The sequence below is a fragment of the Asparagus officinalis genome, chromosome 8, assembly GCF_001876935.1.
Source record: "Asparagus officinalis chromosome 8, Aspof.V1, whole genome shotgun sequence".
Lineage (NCBI taxonomy): Eukaryota > Viridiplantae > Streptophyta > Magnoliopsida > Asparagales > Asparagaceae > Asparagus > Asparagus officinalis.
Window position 1 is genome coordinate 87,567,875 of NC_033801.1, and position 23,655 is coordinate 87,591,529.

The 23,655-nt window shown below is 36.4% G+C and overlaps 2 protein-coding genes across 5 annotated transcripts in view; both read right to left on the reverse strand.

Moving 5' to 3' along the window:
- LOC109851315 (DNA mismatch repair protein MSH6-like) overlaps window positions 376-23,655 on the reverse strand; it is a 57,440-nt gene continuing 34,160 nt past the window's right edge. For 2 of the 3 annotated variants that reach the window (XM_020421383.1, XM_020421385.1), the window contains 10 exons: window positions 13,787-13,965; window positions 13,495-13,697; window positions 13,294-13,395; window positions 8,244-8,406; window positions 3,070-3,365; window positions 2,861-2,998; window positions 2,643-2,722; window positions 2,414-2,513; window positions 2,207-2,336; window positions 376-878 (listed from right to left, as the gene is read on the reverse strand). In XM_020421383.1, the coding sequence (XP_020276972.1) occupies window positions 655-878; window positions 2,207-2,336; window positions 2,414-2,513; window positions 2,643-2,722; window positions 2,861-2,998; window positions 3,070-3,365; window positions 8,244-8,406; window positions 13,294-13,395; window positions 13,495-13,697; window positions 13,787-13,965 (1,615 nt within the window). In that variant the 3' untranslated portion in view covers window positions 376-654. The remainder of the gene's footprint in view (window positions 879-2,206; window positions 2,337-2,413; window positions 2,514-2,642; window positions 2,723-2,860; window positions 2,999-3,069; window positions 3,366-8,243; window positions 8,407-13,293; window positions 13,396-13,494; window positions 13,698-13,786; window positions 13,966-23,655) is intronic. The other variant, XM_020421384.1, reaches the window with a different exon arrangement.
- LOC109851316 lies at window positions 20,560-22,434 on the reverse strand. 2 transcript variants are annotated; one of them, XM_020421387.1, is made up of 3 exons: window positions 21,502-22,434; window positions 21,324-21,400; window positions 20,560-21,281 (listed from the first exon to the last, which is right to left on the reverse strand). In XM_020421387.1, the coding sequence occupies exons 1-3, from the start codon at window positions 21,716-21,718 to the stop codon at window positions 21,096-21,098; spliced, it is 480 nt and encodes a 159-aa protein (XP_020276976.1). In that variant the 5' UTR covers window positions 21,719-22,434; the 3' UTR covers window positions 20,560-21,095. The 2 variants fall into 2 exon arrangements, with proteins under 2 accessions (XP_020276976.1, XP_020276975.1); XM_020421386.1 differs by having other exon boundaries at window positions 20,560-21,274; window positions 21,317-21,400.

Here is a 23,655-nt window from a genome sequence, read left to right on the forward strand (position 1 = left end):
GGTTTTTGCATATATAGACCTAAAATCCTCAACGTTTGCAAAGAAACCCCCGAATCTTGGCATTTGCAAAACTACTCGGAATTATTACACACTACATTTTTCTACCCCTTCCATTTAACAATTTTACTTCTTAAATAGTAAACTGTTTTTAGCCTATTGGAAATTATTGGGAATTTCAACGTCCTCTGGATTAAAAAAGCAATGTTCTTTAAGTTCAAGTGGTTGGAAAATGACATTTAGGTTTCTGTTGTTTCTTGTCAAAAGCTTTTATTCATTTTTTAAAATGTGAAAATGATGGAAGTGCTGAGTAAAGCGGCTTCCGTTAATATCAATTTTAATACCTCGTTTATTTGTACACGCAGCAGAAGCCACTCATTCAGCATAATCAAGACATTACGACCTTCTTCTGATAGGATGAGTAGTCGCCCGATAGATGTGTGTACAAAGAAAGATCGTTGGCCATGTACAGGGAAACCAACGGAATTTTAAGGGGAAACGCCTACAGAACATAACCGCTAAGCATTCATTCAATAACATGTGATTTCACAACTTAATGCCGTACTCCAATTGTAAAGATAGTTATAACTGAGCAAGAACCATGTGTTAACCCAAAATTTGGCCCCGCGGAATTCAAAAAACAAGCAGGAGGCTTCTTCACTTTCCAAGTATCAACTGAGCTCTCTGCTGAAGTTCTGTAAACAACTGCCAGGCTTGAGACAAAGCCTTGAGAGCATCTAAAATATCCTTGAGCACAGCTATTTCTTCATCCTTAATGAGACCTTGTACCTCTATTTGGGGGACAACCTTGTGTTTCCCATAATTAATCTCAAACTCAGTTGATTTTGCTATCGCGGTTTCAAGAACTGATGAAGGTATTCCTGGATTGCCAATGATGATGATTAACTTCCAATATCAAAGATAATTTAATAAGAAAATAAAGGATAAAACTAATGTGCTTAAACTTGTAACCATCAGTTCACAAATTTCGGGATCATGATATGCCAACTTACAACATTTATACAACGCAAAAGCATCATCCATTACCCATCCATTTACCCTGTGAACTAACCATATAGTACTGGTTTATTATCAAATGTGTTTTTCTTCAACAGAACTAAAGCTAATGCATCAAAGCATGATTGCCAGTTTGAACGATGTCACAACTAGATATAATACATTAGAGGACGGTCTCAGTTTTGGTCGACGCTGGAATGAGCCAAGGCAAGCTATGGTGCCGGCTTACTTTTGGATGATGGTAGGGTGCTGGGTTGAGATATGAACTTAGTGACAGCAAGGGGAAATGGAGCGTGGTCTCACTTTTGACAATGTGGTCCAGGGCCAAGCAGGCCTAGGGTAGCGAGATAAACTTAATGACTAAAACTTGTATTTTTCCATCCAGTGAGGAAGAGAACTGAGACCTACGACGTATATATCAAATTGACCCTTTCATTCAATTTGTTTTCAAAATTAATATTTCTATATGATGTAAGCTAAGTTTAAAATTGGCTAAAAGTCTAAGAGAATAGAAATGTCTTGCGAACCAAAAGAAACTTGGGTGTTTCTTATCCCAGAATTGGATGCCTCATTATTATTACTATTTTCATGTTTCGTGTGCCTTTCAGTTATGATTTATTTGAGAAACAAGTCAGATTATCTTCAAATACTGTGAATACGTGACGTGTTTGAGAATTGTAATTCTTTTTCTAGCTTTTGCTAGATTTATGAGATGTTTCTGATATGCTTTCTTGACAGGATCTCCAGAAAGCTAATACCTATATTCAAAGTCTACTTAAAACACAGTAATGACTCCATGCACAATATCATCCTAGCTAATGCAGTAAAGAAGTAACTAAACTGAAAGAGCTATTTTCTTTAGAAACATTTTATTTCTAAGACAATCTTGTCCATGAAAAAACATTCTTGGTGAAGGGAAATGTCCCGTGATGCCATCCTGAAACCTATAATAATGTAAACCTATGGAGACTGTAATTTTGGACAAGGTATGCATTTCAGAAGAGGGTATCAGGAAAAATATAAAATAATAGTTTTACACTTAATATCCATCCTAACACAATTAAATCTGGCTAAGACCAACGTAATAAATAGATGTCATAATGACATGAGAAAGAACCTTAAGATTTTGAATGGAGTCATGCAAGTTGAAAAGAACATTGAAAAGAATATTTAGAAGGGAAGGCAAGAATACCTGCCAACCGAGCAACATTGATACCATAGCTTTTAGGACAAGAACCAGGGGTGAGTCTATAGAGAAAACTAACTTCTTCAATGCCTCCAGTTCCCTTCTCAACTTGGCAAGCCATATGAAATAATGATACCTAAGATACATATTAGAAAGCGTAGAAATGTCTTACTAAATAATAAAAAATAATTATCAAACAAATAGATAACAAACCTTTGTATCATTCTGATATTCCACTGCTAATCGATGATAGTGAGTTGAAAACAACCCTCGGCAATGGATACGGTGGACCAGATAATTTAAAACAGATCCCCTGTAAGTTGCACAAATAACGCAGTCAATAGCTGAAAATTACACATCATATAAGCGAGAAATTTCACATCATAGTTGAGTAGAAACACCAAATTCAATCCAAATAATTTTTTTAGATCAATATACTTACGCAATAGCCAGTCCATCAGAAGTTGATGTGCCACGTCCAAGTTCATCGAGTGCTACTAGAGAATTTTGGGTTGCAGAAGTCTACATTGAAATTAATAACTTGTAGTAATACAATGAAGAAAGCTCCATGGTTTTGAAACAGCATAGTCACATATCATATAAGAGGCAAAACAATCATCGAGAAGAAATTTCATAGAGTACTTTCAAAGAAGCTCTCACCAGCATTGATGCAGTCTCTGAGAGTTCCGTCAGAAACGTACTTTGACCAGCCATAATATGGTCCCTTGCTCCCATTCGTACAAAGATACGGTCAACAGGTGTCAACTCAAAGCTTTCTGCGGGAACATCTGCCCCAAGCTGTCAAAATACAACCGAAATGAAGAATGAAAAGATTAATACACAACAACAGTAGAGATTTTCTTTCTTACCTGCGCTAAAATCACAGCCAAGCAAACCTGACGAAGAAGAGTAGATTTACCACCCATGTTTGGACCAGTCAGAAGGATGAAGCTGCCATGTCCACTGCCACCAATATGTACATCATTGCAAACAAAAGAACCTTTTCCTCCTAAGGCATCACTTCTTAGGACAGGATGCCCTAGACTTGTGGCAGACATACAAGCGGAGCTACCAGTTGAATGACATAATTCTTTGATAACTGGTCGACATGTGGGCCCTTCAAAGTACTCACTGAGAGTTGATAGACTAATCAATACATCTAGCTCTGCATCCCTCACAAAAAATAAGTCAAACAGTACTTTAGGTAGAGTATATTAAACAAAAAAAGACATGAAACACCTGATTCTTCACATGGACCAAGCTATACAATTTGCACAACAAGCTACACATTTATCATCTGAGTAGTGATTTTATCATGAAAAATAAAAAATAAAAAACTAATGCCGAAGAAGTTCTCGAAGAGAGTGTCAACAACATCAAATGTAATCCTCATTTAATTTTTACTAGGAAGAAACCATAAAATCATTCTGAAACACTAACCTGGATTTGATCGTAGCAGTTGTAGCAACTAAACAAAAAAACACAATACACACCTGATTGTTCACATGGACCAAGCCCAGGTGACAGTATTAGAGTGAAATAGAATATTTAGCTTCAACTGTTATGGAAGAAAATAAATATTTTCCTGATTGCTGTATACAATTTGCATAACGAGCTGCACATTTGTCATCTAAACAGTGATATTATCATGAAAAATTAAAAAAAACTAATTCCGATGAAGTTCAGGAAGATAATGTCAACAACATCAGACATGGTCCTTATTTTATTTTGCTAGGAAGAAACCGTAAAATCATCCTGAAGCACTAACCTGGATTTGATGGTATCAGTTGAGTTATTATTGTCAACACAGGGAATAGTACAAACACGAATGATAAGGGGAAAAAACATAATTCTTTTAAAGATCCCAAATATCTACTATTAAATCTAGGTAGCTGTTATTCAACATTAATTAATATTTGCACAATTGGGAGAAGATTGAGCATTGCACTATGATCAATTAGAGTGCGCATGAGACATACAATAGTAGTGTTTAGTTAGGGAGTCTGACAGGGATCGAATTACTCAGACACGTATCTCTTATATAGGCACGTGGGATCGATGTGTTCTATTTAGATTTAGTTACATATTTAGATTTTAGTTTAAATAAAAAAAAGATATGAAACAACTGATTGTTCACCTGGACCCAAGCCCAGGTGAGGGTATTAGATGTGAAACAAAAGTTATAGCTTCAAATGTTACGGAACAAACTAAATATTTTCCCCATTGCTCTATGAATCTTGCATAAAAAGCTACATATTTGTCATCTAAATGGGTGTTTACCATGAAAACAAATCAAAAAAAACACTAATGTCGAGAAGTCCCAGATGATAATGTCAATGACATCAGATGTGATCCCCATTGAACTTTCGCTTGGAAGAAACCATAAAATCATCCTGAAATGGATTTGAAGGTACTGGTTGTAGATATTATTGTAAACACATGGAATCCTGATGTTAAGAAGAAAAAAAGATGCACAATTCTTTTAAATCTACTAAATATTTACTAATAATATCCAGGTAGTTGAAGTTCAACATTAACTAATATCCGCACTATTGGAATAAGATTGAGCATTTTAGTCTAATCAATTAGATTCGGCACTCGAAGTACAATACTAGTTTCAGTTATGGAATGTTCAGTACCTGATGGGGATCAAATTACTCCGACGCACGTCTATTCTAAAGGCATGGGCCTTTGATGTGTTTTATTTAGATTTAGCTTCGGATTTAGATTTTAATTGTAATTTAGCTAGAGTATATTAAACAAAAAGAAAATAGAGATAGAAACCAATTGTTCACCTGGACCCAAGCCCAGGCGAGGGTGTTAGCTATGAAATCTAAGTTATAGCTTCAAATGTTATGGAAGAAAATTAACATTTTTCAGAGGACTGTATGCAAGTTGCATAACAAGCTACACATTTATCATCTGAGTAGTGATTTTATAATGAAAAAATAAAAATAAAAAATAATGCCGAAGAAGCTCCAGAAGATAATTTCAACGTCATCAGATGAGATCCTCATTTAATTTTCGCTAGAAAGTAGTGTTCAAAAACAAGCTCTACCCGGCTGGGCTCAAGTACTCTTACTTGACACTAAAACGTGTTGGGCAGCTAAAACCTGCTCGCTTATGTGGTCAAACAGCATAACTTAGCGGTTAAGAGTATGCACCCGCATAATAAAATTATGGGCGTGTATAATATACTCGACCCGTTCCGACCTACACATAGTTACCCTAAAGTCTCCAAAGAGTTGCCTAAATAGATCTCCAAAAAAATACGCTGCATCTGAACCCTAAACCTGGCCAATGCCTTTGACCGCGTCGAGTGTCGACGCCAACTACCACTGCCTCTTGCCACCATGACTAGTGAGGAGATTGAGGAACGACCTGTTGGAGATGATCTACATGCGGATAATGATGATGATTTTGAACCTCCTTTCGAGGAAGAAATGGATGAGAACATTCGCCACGAAAATGATGAGGAAGAATAATTGAATTGTTTTATTAGTATCTTAAAGTGTTACGACTTACGAGTGTGTTTAGTTTATGATTTTAAGTAATTTAGGGTGTGTTTGACAACTTCAAAGAAGTAGTTTTGATACAAGTATGGTCCAGAAACTAATATTTCATTGGCAAAATTTTGGCCACATTTGAACTAGTTTTTTTAGTTCAAAATTTCAAATTCTAGCACTTAAACTCGTTTTCTTTTGGACAACCCCTACATGGACCAACTCTAGCACAAACTCTAGCACGGTCAAGCAAAAACTAGTCTGAACCCAATCTCATTTTGGATTTGCCAAACACAGCCTTACTTTTACGTGTAAAACAAATTTTAGATATTTATTATACAGCATTACGACATGTAGGTGGATTGAGCTTTACTTCATTCTAAGAATTTTTTTTACAATATTGAATTTTATACCAATATGTTGTTCCTTTGTATTCCTAAAAAGAAAAGGTGCAGGAAAAAAGAAACTACCACAACCACTACCAAGTTGGATATGTCATAATGGTAGAAATTTAGAAAGATGCTTACTAATAAATTTCTAAATATAGATTTCTGAAATTTTAGGTACCCTTGTATTTCTAGATCCCTAATAAATTATAATCAGTGTTTTCTAAAATTTATTGATATATCAGTCATTAATGTAGTTATCATTTTCCTCCCAAATAGGTTTAAGCTGTCTAACGTAACAAATTTGAGATGCTTCACCAAAAAAATTTACAAGTTATAAGCTGACACTGTAGTTTCTTGTCCATGCAAAACAACCAGTATAACAGGGCCTTCTAAAAGAAACCTAAAAGACCAATGAAGCATATGAAGATCGATGTACCATTATCCCATCCACCAAAGGAGAAACCACCAAGTTTTCTGAATAATTGATGTTGTAATAAGATAACTTTTTTTTAAAGTCAGACAATGTTGCTTTTGGATATTGCACTTCACCTCCGATGAAAAACTAAAAAGCCAAATGGAATCATAATCCTGACATGTAATATTCTACACTATACGAGAAACGGTAAATAGTATCGCAATTCATGATGAACGGGTCAATCATCATCATTTAAGACTATTATCATCAATCCACAGCCTGACATGAACCATGTAGATTTCCACCAAAAGTCCTAGCAAAATGAAATTATGAAGACAAGGACCCTTTCCACATTCTCTTGTGTGTGATGTAGCGGGGTAGGGACAATTGTTATGTAAGTACCTTATGCAGTTCAAGTTCATACAACAACAAACTCTCATATAGTTATTCAGTGCCTAGGTAGCATGGATACGGGTACGGACATGGACCACAGCAAACACACACACACACGTATATTACATTAGATCAAATATTGAATTAAAATATCCATAACATTTGTATGTTTCTTTCTATTTTCTATAACAATTAAGAAGCAAGTTAAATCAAACTAAAAATAAGGTTTAACAATAAAAGTTTATTTTTGTACCATATGGGATAATATGATGGGTATTTCGCATATTTAAGTAACGGGTTACAGTTTTCAAGTTCAAGAATCCAATATTACCAAAGAAACTAGTTTAGGATATAAGTAATAGGGAAATCGGTTTTTGCTTTGACCCACACGTGTCCATGGCAATGTCCGCGGAAAATCTGTGTCTAATACGTGTAGACACAAACACGGCACCCAAAACATGGTGTCTGAGTAACCTAGGTCAGTATAAACGAAAGGGAAAGATGATCAATTCCTTAGAAAGGAATTATAACTAAACCTGAGGGGAGATAAAAAACTAAAAAACAAACCTAGAACATTGCCAATTTAATGTGTTCACGTGTTCACACTCAATATGAGACGCTTCGAGATGGAAGAAATAGAGGAGTGCTTTAGGAGTCTTATGTAACCGACTGACCATAGAGCATAGAATACCGATGAGGCTAAAGGAAAATTCAATAGAATGGTTATAAAAACAACAATGATTTATGGGTCAGAATGTTGGGAAATTAAAAAAACATGTGCAAACAATGCGTGTAGCAGAAATGAGAATGTTACGATGGTCTTGTAGGTATACACTAAAAGATAAGAAATGAGTGCATCCGTAGTTAATTAGAGGATGCTCCTATTGAGGATAAAATGAGAGAATCCACTAAGTTGGTTTGGTCCCAATATACAACAGCTAGGAAAAGTGATATTATTATAGTTGTGTGGCAAAGAAATCTAGAGTTACACCTAAGAGAACTTGTTTAAAAGCAATTAAGAATGATATAATAATGCTTAACGGAGAAGATGGCTAGGACTCAGACTGAATGAAAGAATAGGATTCATGTAACCAACCTCAACCATTTGGGATAAGGTCTTCGCTGTTTTTATTGTTTTTGTTACAGTAAATATGAGAAGCTTATGTCAAATAGCACACAGAATAAATTGGCAAAAATGTGCTTTCTTAGTTGCCTCTTGTTATTGTTGTCCTTGATATTGTCACTACATTCAAAAGAAAAAGAATATGATTCAAATGGGTAAACAATATAATGTGAAATACCACAAAGAATAATTATTATATCTTGCTAATGGAGTTGCATACCTGCTATTACATAAGCCAACCGCCTCCATTTGCTATGATGCTCACTGAATTGCCCTAATAACCTCTGAAGAATACTTCTGAATTTAGATTCTCTGTCTGCTTCTGCTTGAGCAAGTTTTGACAAGTACTTCTTAATTTTTGGTGTCCAGTATCGAAAAAATCCCTTTACATGTACATAAAGAAAGAAGGATCTTCTTAATGTAAGGTTAAAACTTCCTACAAACTTTCACTAGAAAAATTAGTCACATAACAGACACACTTAAAACAGATATTTCAAGAAATTTCATTTTTGATGGTTTGTAATCATTAAATTTCTCTTATGATTCAATCTGTTGCAACTTTAGGGTAGAAAAATATGTCAAGACTAGCTAACTAATATATACTTGCTCCTAGCTAATACCAGCCAATACAGTACACTTGTTCCAAGACTCCAGTATTATGAGTGTGGAAGAACAAACGTTTTCTCAATTGTAAGGGTGAAGCTCATGAGATGGCATTACTGATTCTGTTGGAAATGCATAGCAAACATACCCAGAAAAATAAGTTGGATCTTCTCACTGCAAACGAAAAAATTACTGCCAACCAAGAAAATGAAGATAGAAGGGTTATTTATTGGAGAATTTTTTAAAAAAGACCATTTTTAAAAATTAATTAGCAAAAACGTCCTTTGTGCTAAATAATTAGCAAAATCAACCTCCTTTTGGCCAGTCTTGATAAGCTGGACAAAAAGAGGTCGATTTTGTAAAATTTGGAATAAAAATACACAGAACTATTAGTCCCGTGCATTTAGCGTTTACTAATTAACTTCTAAGCACAATGCAGAAAACATACGGGACTAATAGCCTTGCGTGCTTTCAGGTTTTTCAATGGCTCGGTCGACTGGTCACATGACGCTGCAGGAGGACGCGTAGGCGTCTGTATGGTGTGGAGATCACGTGGGCTTTCAAGAGTATTGAATAGCATGGCCCCACACTTTACACGTGGTTAGGAATCCTGCTGTCACGAAGTGCTACCGCAGCAAAGAGAGCAAGCAACAGAGAAGGCCTTTGTCCCTCGCAGGAAATGATGGCGGGCTCAAAACATCCACGAATGCTTGATTCCGAATTCGGAAAATTTCCATTATTTTATGTTCACGTTGACTTTGTGGAACCCTGATATTATTGGACATGTGTTGAGTGTTTTATGGTTAGCTGAGGTATGGGTTTTGGGTGTAGTGAGGATCCTTGATTTGAAAAGTTTTCACTTTTTTGGTGTAAGTTGCTGTTGAATGGATGTGTAAGATGTCACTTAAAACTAAAAACACATGGGACTACTAGTCCCGCGTGTTTTCCGGATTGTACTTAAGAGATGATTAGTGATGTTTAACACACAGGACTAATAGTACCGCGTATTTCTAACATTAAATTTAGCAAAACCGACCTCTTTTTGGTCAGCCTTGATGAGCTGTCCAGAAAGAGGTCGACTTTACTAATTATTTAGCAAAAATGTCTATTTTGCTAATTATTCTTTTAAAAGGGTCCTTTTAAAAAATTCTCCTTATTTATTCTCTTGTGCATGAAAGTCCATGTAATACATAATGGAGGAGAAATCTCATAGCACAACTGAAGGGAAGAATAGGATTCATGTAGGTAACCCCAAACATTTGGGATAAGTTTTGTTGTTACTATCGATGATATTGTATGCGCAGAGCTCCATAATCCATCAAATACAAAAAGGTCATACTAAGTAACTACTACTTTGACTTCAATTCAATGTGTTTGATAGTTTGAAATATAGCTCTCAGTCACTACGTAGATTTTCTACTTTTACATCCAGGAATGTTTATCAAGGAGAGTTTTCATTGTGAGAATTATGTTCTAGGTTTTTATTAGAATTTCACATCAAAACTTTCCCCTAGAAACCACATATCATGTGGTTTCAAGTTTAAACCCAAGCATCAATTGTCTTCGAAATGTTGTCCCAGACCAATTAACCTTAAGACCTCAATCGCTGAGGCTACAAGCCCAAGATGCAATGAAACAAACCAACGTTTTCTGATTAACCCCTCCACCTGTGGTGCTAGATGAACTTGTATATTCCTTAGTGGAACCTAACTCGTGCTCTCTGTGGCCTCATTAACAAAAATCACTCTAGAGAAAGTAATCGGATCCTATGTCAATAGTAAGGTTATACCCTGCAACCAAATAGCTTGTGCAGAAAGAGCAATAAGTCGACATATAAGAATATTCCAACACCTAGTGTGTGTGTGTGTGCACGCGCACGTGCGCATGAATTATATCAAATTAAGGACAAAGAAATATACGCACACAAACACGCATCCACACATACTTACATGGATGATGAATATGACCTGCCCCCTCATTTAGTAAAATGAACTAGCAAGAAATAAGAGCAGTGGGGTTAACATTCTTCCATGTGACTAGCACGATGCGCACCTGACTACTAGTCTTTCTTGGCAGCTCATTAAACAAATATACCTAGCACCTCATACCCATTTCTTTCCCCATGCACACCACCAAATGTACTCAGACATGTGCGTCCTTGAACATCTTTTCCCTTGAGCTACCAACTTCCAACTCTCGATTGTTCTATAATTTCCGTACTTGAATTGGACCCAAGCCTCAGTTCTCAGGGAGAAAAAACAGAATATAACTAAGATTCCTTAGAAAGGAATTATAACTCAACATCAAATTTGCTAATTTCTCTTTCACCGAATAATACAAAAGGTATCCTAGTTAGAACTAAACTAAATAATACAAAAGTTTTAATCATTTTAGATGAAACTGAACATAAATACTGAATCAAACTGAACTATTTCAGGTCGGTTCTCTCGGTTTTATCGGGTTGTATCATCCTTCACCAGCAAGCAGCAACAAGCTGCCCCCCAGATCGCAACCCAGAAACTAAGGCTGTCACTATTGCTGCAGATAATTAATGGAAAAATCAAAGAAGAAAAATAGGAAGATAATTAAGGAAATTGAAGGTTGAAGATGAACAAGAAAGTGATATGGATGATTGAGTTCTTCAATTTGGTTATGGCCACAGCAAGGAGAGAGGCCATGATAGCTTGGTTTCGATTTTGGTATTTGCAGGATTATCTCTCTATTTTTAAGCAATAGATGGAGACAACTTGCATTGTTGGGAATTTGATTAACTCATGTGGGCACAAGCAAATAGAGTACCGGGTATGGTTGTGAGGTTATTGGCCTACTGACTGAGAATTTAAAGGGAGAGGGTTTTGCAATCGGTCCAGTGAAAACGAGTTGAAAATTTTTCAACCTGAACCTAACCAAAAGGATTATGAAACAGAACCAAACCGTCAAAAATTAGACGGTTTGGTTGGTTTAGTCGGTTTATGCCAAACTTTTCTCAGCACTATATTCAATGCCAAACAAAAGGAACTAAGAATGATTTACTTCCATTCTTCATATCTCTTTGCGATACAATTATGCTCCATGACATTATCATTTAGTACAAGCTTGATCAGACTTTCCCAGTAGAAAGTAGAGACTGCTCAAGAAAATGAAAATCGGCCAAATGCAAGTAGATGAAATATGCTCAAGCAAATCAAGGTCCGTTAGACATTATTAGACAAACTTTTCTCTATAGGAGTTTATTCAGAGAAAAGAAGCATACAAGTTTATATAAAAAGGATATTTACATATTTGTCATCATACAATTTTCTGAAGATGACCCATGAAAGTAATCACATCAGAAATGTGAATCATAAACAAATATGAAATGTCACCATGAAATATATAATTCTTAAGTCAAAGACCAAATTATAGCAAAGAACAAGTATAATTGCTAGTTTATAAAAGTTACTACTTTAAAGGATGGAAAATATATTAAGTTAAAAACAGGGTCCTAGGAGGAATATTATGCTTATATATTGCTAAGGCCATAATCAGTATCATAATCATGACCAAGTATAATTGCTAGTTTATAAAAGTTACTACCTTAAAGGATGAAAAATATATTAAGTTAAAAACAAGGTCCTAGGAGGAATATTATGCTTATATATTGCTAAGGCCATAATCAGCATCATAATCATGACCATCCCATAGAGTTACATTCAGAAAAATAGAGCTACCTATGACTTCTAAAATAAGAAGTTTTGTGGTCCCAAATATAGTAAGAGAAGAATCACTGTGTTCCTTCTGTTATGAAATGAAATTAAAGCTGTAAAATATTGCGTCTAACATGCAAGGATCATTATAACTTAAAGTTGTTTGGTAATGTGTATGATACACATAGAATTTGACTATAACCCAATTGGCAGAATCAGGTCTTGGTCCAACCAACTAAAAAGTATATGTTAGCGCATCAAAATTTAAAATTCATTTATATTTAAATAGCCAAAAACCGAAGAAAAAATTTATATGATGCGAATTTTTTATCATATTGATCAACAACATGCAAAATGATAGGGATTAAAATATTATGCTGGACAAAACTATGTGTAGGGCTTCGAAATAAGAATTCAGAACCATTTTATCTTGACCTAGGTTACTGAATATCCCATCTAAGTCAAGTTTTGACAGTTTTAGAATTATTCTAGGCTGCACATAAAACCAGTTTGCTACTGAAAAGTGTCCATTTTGATCTCACTGATGTACATGAAGGAGATTGCAGAAATATCTATTTTTATAAGGCAGTCCAAAACTTGAGAGCCTGTTCAGTAGTATAGAATCATAGATCTATTTGAGATGCAAAAAATATACTTCCCGGAAAATAGGATAGAAGCCCAAATCCAATCAGTAGCACCCAACGCTATAAAACTAACATGTCCATGGCTATATAATCAATAGTTCCTACCCTATAAAACTAACATGGCACTGGCTGTACAATCAAGAGATTTGACTTAGAGCCAGGCAATAAATCTTATCAAAACTCTCGTGGTATAATCAACATATATCCATGTAATAAGATAAACAGTTTGCCTTTATCAAGCATCTAGCAATGTACATTATACAAACACATAAGATTTAACAAAAATTAGAAAAAAGTAGTCATATAGAATGCAGATGATAGAACTCATTTTATATACCTTTTTAGATGAGCGAAGCTCATATTCTAGAGAGACATGTGAACTCACGCTTTCAGGTACCTCTAGGAGATATGAATCTTTCCCCACTGTGACATAATTAATCTACAAACCAGAATGTAGCTGTAAATGGACATCTGATGCAATAGAAGTAATAGCCACAGTATATAATAGTGTTCTTGCATTTCTAAGTTTATTTTTTACCGAGGAATCCCCCAGTATTCTACGTTGTTTTGTCAGGTACTTCTTCAGACGTAACTCGATCTTCTTCAATCTAATGCAAGCTGTATCATACTCAATATCAACTCCTTGATGAGGTATAATCCGCCCTGACCGTTCAGCTTCTGTCCAGTCAAATGCTTCCTTGAAGTGGTTTAAAACTGAAGAAACATCAGGTAGCCCTTTGCCTGCATACATTACTCATTAGAGGAAAAAAATAAACAAAATAATTCAATGGTACATCAACTATTAGTTCCATGGGTATTTTCAACATTACCCGGTGTTAGTAAATGATGAAGTAAACCTGATTCTGTACAAGTCAAAATGGAATTCAGAGAAGAGCATGCTTGAATCATCACTTCGCAACTTCTAAGAACATAAATAAATTCCTGAAGCAGCTTCTTTGCTGCATCTTCATAAAGGGCTACTCTCTTCGCATAATTTCCATTATTGTCACTGTTGTTCATCCAAAGTAAAAGGGACATATAAATAATACTTAAAGGAAGCAACAATATTACATATAAAACTTGAACATTGTGCAACATTAACTTAATAATATATTGGGAAACTTGAACTCATTAAAGCAGACCTTTTTAATATACAAATGTATTGGACTCAGATTTTTATTGTACCTAAAGGGGTGCTTCATGAAGTAGAAGCAGTATGTAGAACCAACCTATAGGATGGAAACACTCTTAATAAAAGCAGAACGCTGGTAACTTAGCATCGTGTCTGTAAAATAGTTGGGATTTTGATTGAATGGAATGTAGCAGCTTTGTGTAAGCAGATGCGGTTTTGAATTTATGGGTTAAATTGGTTCATAAATGTCACCTGAATAATTTTTGCTTATGGGAAGCTCACAGAAAAACTGGGGCTTCACGGATTTGAAACTCTTCAATTGTTTTCCTGTTACTCTTTCAAATTGGTGTGTCCATCAGTCTTTATATATACAGAACAATTGAAGTGATATAGAACTTGATGCTACTCTACCAGTAACTACGTCACAGATGCACAAATCTCATGATCTATCTTTTCTAATATGATCAGATAATTAATCTCATAACTCATTGTTACGTATACAAAAACTTCTTAAAATAAAATACTAAGTTACTAACATTGCAAAAATATAAAAATTACAACCAAAAGTGTATCTTAAAATAAAAATTTCAAGTTGAAACATTAAAAAGATCATTCTATGGCTTCAATTCCTTCATCCTCCTCAAACACAACGGCCTCCATCGGGGCTCGTCAAGAGAAAGGGCAACAACATCTAAAATGCCAGCATCTTGAAATGAGTCGAAGGCATCTCCACCAATATCCCACATTCTTGATTCCCCTTCCATATACTCTTCCGATCTTCGAGAAAGTAAGCGAAAGTTGGTGTGAACATAAACAAGATCCTCTGCACATATCTGGTTAGCTTGTTCCTCTTTAAGGAGTGAATGAAACCATACGTACTCCAATTCTGTTCACCACAAGAAGAGGAACAAGATTGGCCTAAAAGCTTTACGGCCAATGCTTGCAAATTTGGAGTACTTAAACCATAAAAAAGCCACCATGACTTAGGATCCATATGTGCTCTATCGGAAAGAGAATCAGAATCACTAAAAGCCTCCAAAGCCCCTACAAACTTAGCATATTCCAAGTTCACCACCCGTCGTTCATCGGGGTTAGGATAGTATCTTCTTAAGCACTTTTCTCTTTCCGTAGAGATCTCAAGATCTTGATTTGGAGCTTGTCGATTGATGTTCTCATTAAGGCATGTGGAATGATAGTACCTATGTTTGTTAATAACATGAATTAGCCCACAATGTATTAATTAATAAAAATATTCGCATTAAAGAGTGAAATGTGAAATATTACCTTAGAACTAAAGAGTGTGCCAAGCACTGAAGCAAGGTGTTGCTCTTGTTCCATCAATCCACTAAAATCTTGTGAACCACCTCATAAAAAGGAGATTCCTCGTTATCCCTTTTACCCTCATGCCTATAAATAGCTTACTTCACCTTCTCAATCATTATATCCTACATATCATACACCAAATAAAGACATGGTATATCAGTGTCGGTGACCCTTATCATTTCATAGATTGGGCCAGTGAAGTCAAGAATAAAATCTATCTTGTCCCGCCACAAATCATCGAGAACTTTCTCTTTAACAAATTGAGCTTTCCCCACATCATCTTCTCTATACAAGCTCCGTCGATCACTAAGGACCATGTCTTGGAGGCCTCTCTTGATGATCTTAAACCTCTTCAACATAATAATCCACGAGGCAAATCTTGTGTCGACAATCAATAGGAGCTTCATCTTGGAATAATCATTGAACATGGCAAGCCGCATAGAGTGGTTCATGATAAAATTCTTCATAAGCAATGCATCATCGGAGATCTCTGTAATCCAATGTAATTGTGCATAAGCCACGACATTTGCTTCCGTGTTCTTAGCCGCACAAATATTCTTAATAGCAAGATTGAGTGTACGGACTACACAAGGAGTCCAAAATATGTGAGGCCCCTCCATCAGTGTTTTAAATATCGGTCGATAATCCGATATTATCGCTGATATATCGGATTTTTGAGCCTGCCGCTAGAATAAGTGCAATTTGTAATCGGTTATCGTTTTGGACAAATTATCGGCGATAAATCGCCGATAACGACAATTAGCGCCCGATAACAGAGAAAAAGTTATCGAAATTATCAGGGCGCTTTTCACTTGAGTTGCAGTGTTGAGATATTAAACCCGACCCGACCTGTTTCACAATAAAATGAAAATTCACCTTCGTGAATCCAGACCTTCAAGCCGTAAATCTTTGGCAGCTGTTCTCTAGTGAATCTTCGTCGCCTCGACTTCTTGAATCTCCAGCGAATCTTCGAACTCCAGCAAACCTCAAGTGAATCTTCGAACTCTAGCGAATCTTCGTCGGTCTCGCCTTCGTGAATCGCCTCTTCGTCGGTCTCGCCTTCGTGAATCTCCAGCGAACCTCGCCTTCGAACTCCAGCGGGATTGAGGTATCATCTCTTGGATTGAGGTATCATCTCATCTTCATTTCTTCTCCTCGCCTTCGTTTTGTGTTTTCTATTTTTCTAGTTTTCTATTTTCTATTTTTTTTTCTTGCGCCTTCGTGAATCTTCGTCGCCTCGACTTGTGAGTTGTGAGACTTGTGAGACTTCTTCATTTCTTTTTAATCTTTTTTTTCGTCGCCTCGACTTGTGAGTCTGTGACGTGTGAGTTGTGAGACTTGTGAGACTTCTTCATTTCTTTTTAATCTTTTTTTTCGTCGCCTCGACTTGTGAGTCTGTGACGTGTGAGTTGTGAGACTTGTGAGACTTCTTCATTTCTTTTTAATCTTTGACTTGTGAGTCTGTGACGTGTGAGTTGTGAGACTTGTGAGACTTCTTCATTTCTTTTTAATCTTTTTTTTAAGTTGATTGGGTGTTTTCTGTTGTGAACTTGTGATACTTGTATAAGAAATTTGTTATAACTGGCACTGCAACTAATTTTTTAATGGTAACTAGTTTATAGAAATTAATTTCGAGCAATTAGTTTTTACTTGAGCAATTAATTTAACTGCAAGTCTGTAACTAATTTTACACTGCAAGTGTTGTTTATTTAATTATAAGTTAATAACTCGGTCAATAATCTTTGAGTTTTGTCGAATCATTGTTCACTCTTTACTGCGACTAATATTGATTAGTTTTACAACTTGGATATGCAGATAGTTTACAATTGCTATTTTAAGTTGTCTTCCTCAGTTCCTTACTTCGTTGAAATCTTGATGTTTGATCTCAAGTCTGCAACAAAATAGAAATGACTAATGTTAGGCATAAAATTTTATGACGTGATGAAATAAATAAAATAAATAATTAAATATACAATTCCGATAATTATTACTTATCGTCGATATAACCCCAATTTTCGTTATCCGATAAGGATTTTGACCATCAGATAAATCCCCAATAACCGATATTTAAAAACTTGCCCTCCACAAGCCCTCCCACAACCTTACATACCGAAACATTATCGGTTATGATTTGGATGATATTTTGCGGTCCTACCTCTGTGATGCACTTTTCTAGCTTCGCTTGGATAAAATATTTATTCTTGACTTCTCCCTCAGCATTCACGGCATTCAAGAACATTGGCTTACCCTCACATACCTTCATAAAATTGATGATGGGACTCATTTATACATCCGTCCGCCCATCACTGTAAAATGAGGCCCCGTTCTATTGCCATGTGCTCCTGATGGGCTCCATCAATCTCTCTACGTGAGTTTTCTCACGTTGTAAGATAGTGGTCCTCATGTAATTGTAACCAAGGAGGCTTGTAGCTAGAGATTAGATTACTTGCGGCATATGCAAAAGCCTTGGCATACTATGGATTCCTTGTCAAGTTGAAGGACAATCCTTCGGTGAAGAACATCCTATCAATCAATGCATCCAATTCCTCCCTTGCTCCCGTGTTGAATGCTTGTTCCTCGTTATTAAGCCCTCTCCCCCTCTTAGATTCACTTGCACGAATTAACATGCTTGCACTTGTACTTACACCTACACCGATCGTACTTGCAGTCGAAGATGTAGGCAGAACTGGTGTCTTAGGCCTAGAAGCCCTCAACCTCGCCTCCGCTTGATCCAACTTCCTTTGAAACTCTCTTAAGTTTTCGGGCGTTGACTTGAAACACATTTTAATTCCAGTCTCACTTATCCTCAAGACGTGATTTTTAACTCTTGAGTGTGAATCGGTAAACTCCTCTCTATAATAATTACATCTCCATCTCTAATTTCCTCCTGTCGTCGCCCCCACTTTTCTCCAATTTGGTAACATATTTTCAAAGCGGACATTTGTCATCTCGTACTCCACTGCCACTAGAACTCCCTTCTTGTTCCATTTCTCTAAAATACAATAGCAATAACAGTAAATTAAAAAATTAACAATAGCAAAACAGTAACTAAAATCCTAATTAACAGTAAATTAAAAAAAGAAACCCTAATTAATTAACAGTAAATTAACATAAAATAGTAAATTAAAATGTAAAAACAATAAAAAATTTATATCTAGAGAGAATCAGAGAGAATTAGTGAGAGAAAGAACCAAAACTGAGAGAGGAAGAGATCGGAGAGAGAGGAATCCAATATCAAGAAAGAGTCAGAGAGAGGAAGAGATCGTAAAGAGAGAATCAGAGAGAGGAAGAGATCGAAGAAGGAGATCGAGAGAGAGACTAAGAGATCGGAGAGAGTCTGAGAGAGGAAGAGATCGGAGAGAGAGATCGGAGAGAGAGATCGGAGAGAGACTGAGAGAAAGGAAGAGACTTAAGATCAAGAAAGAGAGAGTCAGAGAGAGGAAGAGATCGGAGAGAGAGAATCAGAGATCGGAGGGGGAGAGAGATCGAGAGAGAGAGAGACTGAGAGAGAGAATCAGAGAGAGAGGAAGAGATCGGAGAGAGAGAGAGAGAGAGATTGAGAGATCGAGGGAGAGACTAAGAGAGAAAGATTGAGAGATCGATCGAGAGAGAGACGAAGAATCAGAGAGAGAGACTGACCTAGGTAACGAGAGATCGATAGAGAGGACGAGCCGACGAGGACAACGACTTTCCCCCTCGTGAAATCGTTGTGTCCTTGCCATTCGGGAGCGAGTCCAGCCGTGTCGGGAGCGAATCGACACGCGTGTCGGAGGCGTTGACCGCGTGTCCGACGCGTGTCCGCGTCCGACACGCGTCGGACACGGACTCGGGGCTTGTTTCGTACTGTCGGTGCTTCATAGATTTCAAATATATAGGCTTTTTAATTTAGAAACCTAGATTTCAATGAAGAGGTGATGAGGACATCGCACAGCCTCCACTTCGCACATATTTTCGCCGTCGCCGTCGTGTTGCCACAGCTCATATATGGCTTTGATCTGGAGAAGACTTGGAGTCTAGCTAGCATTTAGTGTTTTTAAAGCGCGAGGCACAATGCGGGGCGCAAAGTCAGTTTACGCGCACATGCGCAAGGCGCAATGCAAGGCGCGCGCCCGAGCGAAGCGAGGCGTAGTCCATTCCACAAAAATTTTGATATATACAAGATGAATGAAAAATATATATATATTTGTGAAATTTCACATAAAAAAATATCAAGGACTCGAGATATATAAAATATATACTACCAGATCACAAAATAAAGTTTTAATCATTGAAGCAAATCAAGTTGTCCAACAACACAAAAAAATAAAGCAACTAGAACACTTAAGGAGTTCACTAACAGCAAAGTAAAGCAAGCAATCTAATTAAACAAAGCAAATAAGTAGCAAAATAATAGCCTAGTGCCTCTAATGACTAATCGTCCTCATTAACATCATCATCCTCTTCTAAGGGTATATCCTCCTCTTCAGTCTCCTCCTCATCATTAAACTCCTTTTCATCTTCCGACTCAGAAACTGGCTCCCTCCTCCTCGACGAAGAACCAATACCACTCGAAGATCCTCGAAACCTATTAGTCGATCTTAGATACATAGAATCATCTTCTTCAGCTCTCATCGCATCTTCTATGACACCATATGTAAGGTTGTCCTCGCCCTCCACCAGGTCATTCTCTGTATTTTCACCTTCACCGAACTTCCCTAACAATCATTCATTGCTTTCATCTATATCAGCCAACTTAATTGGATCAATAGAATCTCTACAGTCATATCTCTCCTTTAAAGCTTGGTTGTACTTGCAGCAAACTAAATCTTGCAGCCTCTTATGATCCAATTTATTCCTCTTCTTGGTGTGTATCTGTAATTTATACAAATTAATCAAATCAATATTCATATCTCTAAGGGAATTAAATCTATTTTGTTTAATAAAATAAAACTAATCATACTTGCTCAAAAGTACTCCAATTTCTTTCACAGCCAGAGGAGCTACAAGTAAGGCCGAGAACTCTAACAGCAAGCTTCTGCAACTCTGGCGCTGATGCACCATAAGACTCCCACCAATCAACTGTCAATTTAAATAGACTGTGATTAGTAGTGTATTTCTTATAAAAAATCTAGTCAATTGAGAGTTTATATTATGCATATTTACCTGGAGACTTCCTCTTTCTATCTCTTAGCTATCTCTATACCAAAAAGACCCCCAGCATGCCTGTATATATCCAACTGCCTATCAACCTTGTCTTGGTCTTGTGTGGGCAACATCTTCTCAATGACTTGATAAAGACCTCTCATAACTTCGTCATCCCCTTGGATGTTTGGATAGTCATAGAAAAATACAGGATTAAGGCAATATCCTGCAGTATGCAAAGGCCGATGAAGCTGATTCTGCCACCTCTTATCAATGATATCAAATACCTCAGAATATTTTTAAAGATCATCACCAAAGGCTTTAGCAATAGTCTTCTTAGCTCTATCCATCGTCTCATAAATGTATCCCATAGCAGGCTTTTTGTCACCATCAACAAGTTTCAGAACACAACCAAGAGGAGCCGTCAGCTTGAGAACACGAACAATGTTGTTCCAGAAAGATGGCATATGAACTATCCTTTCAGCTGATTTGCCCTATGAATCTCTTGCCCACTTACTTTGCCTCCATGTCTCCAAATTAAACATCTTTCTGAGGTTATTTTTCTATCGATAGATGCTTGACAAAGTCATAAATGATGTGGCAAATCGTGTCACCGCCAGTCTAAGAAGCTCTTTGCCATTAGTTTGACCTCTCATCAGCTTCAAAACCCACGCATGTGAGTAGATGAATCCAGTCAACTCCATAGCTCGACTCAAGGTTAGCTTCACAGATGGTAGTTTACCAATATCCTTGAGCATGGTTAGCTTCACAGATGGTAGTTTACCAATATCCTTGAGCATGAGATTAATACAATGAGCAGCACAAGGAATCCAATATAAATGAGGATACTCTTTTTCCAAATCCGCCCCTATAAATAAAAGAACAAAAAAAAGATCAATACCAGAGCATCCTAACATAGCATTAGCAAAGGATTCATAACCAAAATAAAATTAATTGCTTAAAATTTACCTGCATATTTGAGACTAGAATAGTTATCCGTGACGATCTGAACAACATTCTGAGATCCTATGAGCTTAATCTGCTCACTAAGTATCTCAAACATTCTGTCACCCGTCTTGATCTCATCAGACGCATCAATAGATGAAAGAAACACTGTACCACGAGGAGAGTTCACAAGAAAATTGATCAATGTTCTCCTCTTTTTGTCACTCCTACCATCTGACATAAAAGAACAACCTTTGGTAGTCAACACCTCTTTATGAGGTTGTATCAGATCATCAGTGTATTTTTTTCTCCTTCCTAAGCAAAGGCTCACTCAAATGGTGTAATGTCAGAGGAGGCAAGTTAGGCCCAAACACCCCCACGGACTTTAACATGATTTTGAAAGATCTAAGATGAGCGGCATTAAAGGGAATGTCGGCTTGATACCACCAACGAGCTATGTCTTGATGCATTTTAACCACTGCATCTTTGTTGAGACTTTCTTCAATACATGATTGTCTCAACTTGCGCCTTCTTTCATCCTTGGCGACCTCAAGAGCGGGATTGAATGTAAGAAATGCATCCATCGGTCCCTTCCTCTTTGGGCCTGTGGAAGATCCCGCACTGTGCATGCCAACACTCCCTCTTCCTCTTGTCGTTACTAAAGATGACCTAGGAATCGTCGAGCCTTTTCCTCTATCTCTACGTTCTTATACTTGTTCATCTTCATCCTCCTCATCATCAATTTCCACCATGTTCTCATCTCCAAGTTCAGGGAGATATTCATCTATAGCATGTTGTCTTTTAGCCATCTTTTATCTTTCTTCATAATCTTTTAGCTCTTCAACCACATCGGGAGGGACTTTTTGACAAAGACTCGCATTTTCGCGTTTTCTATCCGTCCCGATTAGATGCTCTTTTTGTCGAGATATGCCGCCATTTGTGATCTTGTTACAAAATATGCACTTACGTTTATTGGCATTCCCTTTATCAACCAATGAAGTATATTTCCATGTAGGATCTTGTCTTCTTCCACCACTCGCCGATGAAGACATATCTACATCAAAACACATATATACATTAAATTCATATTGCAATATTACATCACTAGTATTTTTTTAACAGAACACATCACTAGTATTTTGAGATCTACAAGATGAATGAAAAATTATTCAAACTTTCATACTAATATATTATATTGCATGACACTAACAACTATAAATGAAAAATTATTCAAACTTTCATACTAATATATTATATTGCATGACACTAACAACTATATTGCTAAATTTTGTTTTCCTTCTTTACAGTTCATACTAATATATTATATTGCATGACACTAACAACTATATTGCTAAATTTTGTTTTCCTTCTTTACATGTTATAAATGGCGAATCAAGTTTCAACTTTCAAGTCAACTAATAGCAGTGTAGCACTACATCTAGCTCAAATAGCAAGAATCAATACTCGCAATTTTGCACAGGAAATCAAATAGTATCACATTTTCAACAATTATGATTGATATCATGATATGTATTAATAAGAAACAAGCAATTAGTCCGTAAATCTCTTTGTAATTTAGTTAGCATTTCTACAGTCAAACAATCATTTGATTAACCCATCTTAAGTATAAGACGGTAAGACCATAACGTAAAATTACTAATTATTTTCTTAGTTCCATAAATGATATCTAATTCCTCAAGAGAAACATGACAAACGAGCCCTGAGGCCCCTCAATGACATGACAATAATATATTATAATATATCATGTAGTTATAATGCATACTACAAAATTATCTATCAATTCACATGAACAGAACTATCTTCATAAGATGGAAAAAAAAGATAAAAAAACAAGCACAAAAACGAGCAGATAAACGAAGATGAAAAAAAAGATAAAAAATGAGCAGAGAAACGAGCAGATAAAGAAAAGAAAAAAAATTAAAAAAACGAAGATGAAAAAGATAAACGAAGAAAAATATAAAAGAAAAAAAGGGAGAGAGAAACGAGCAGATAAAGAAAAAAAAACGAAGAAAATGAGAGAATCGGGAAGATAGAACACGAACCAAAATAAGAGAGAAGAAAAAAAACAGCAGAGAAAGAAAAAAATGGCAAAATACATTTGTCGCTATTCGTCGACCTCATGCCGCTCGTCGACCTCAGGCCACTCGTCGACCTCCG

What these genes read in the sequence shown, in the direction of transcription:
- LOC109851316 (XM_020421387.1), bottom strand. Translation starts at nt 21,718, where the DNA reads ATGTCAGATGGTAGGAGTGACAAAAAGAGGAGAACATTGATCAATTTT. An exon ending in TTCTAGTCTCAAATATGCAG is followed by an intron (nt 21,401 to 21,501) that starts GTAAATTTTAAG and finishes TTTTATTTATAG; the next exon opens with GGGCGGATTTGGAAAAAGAG. An exon ending in GTATTAATCTCATGCTCAAG is followed by an intron (nt 21,282 to 21,323) that starts GATATTGGTAAA and finishes ACCATGCTCAAG; the next exon opens with GATATTGGTAAACTACCATC.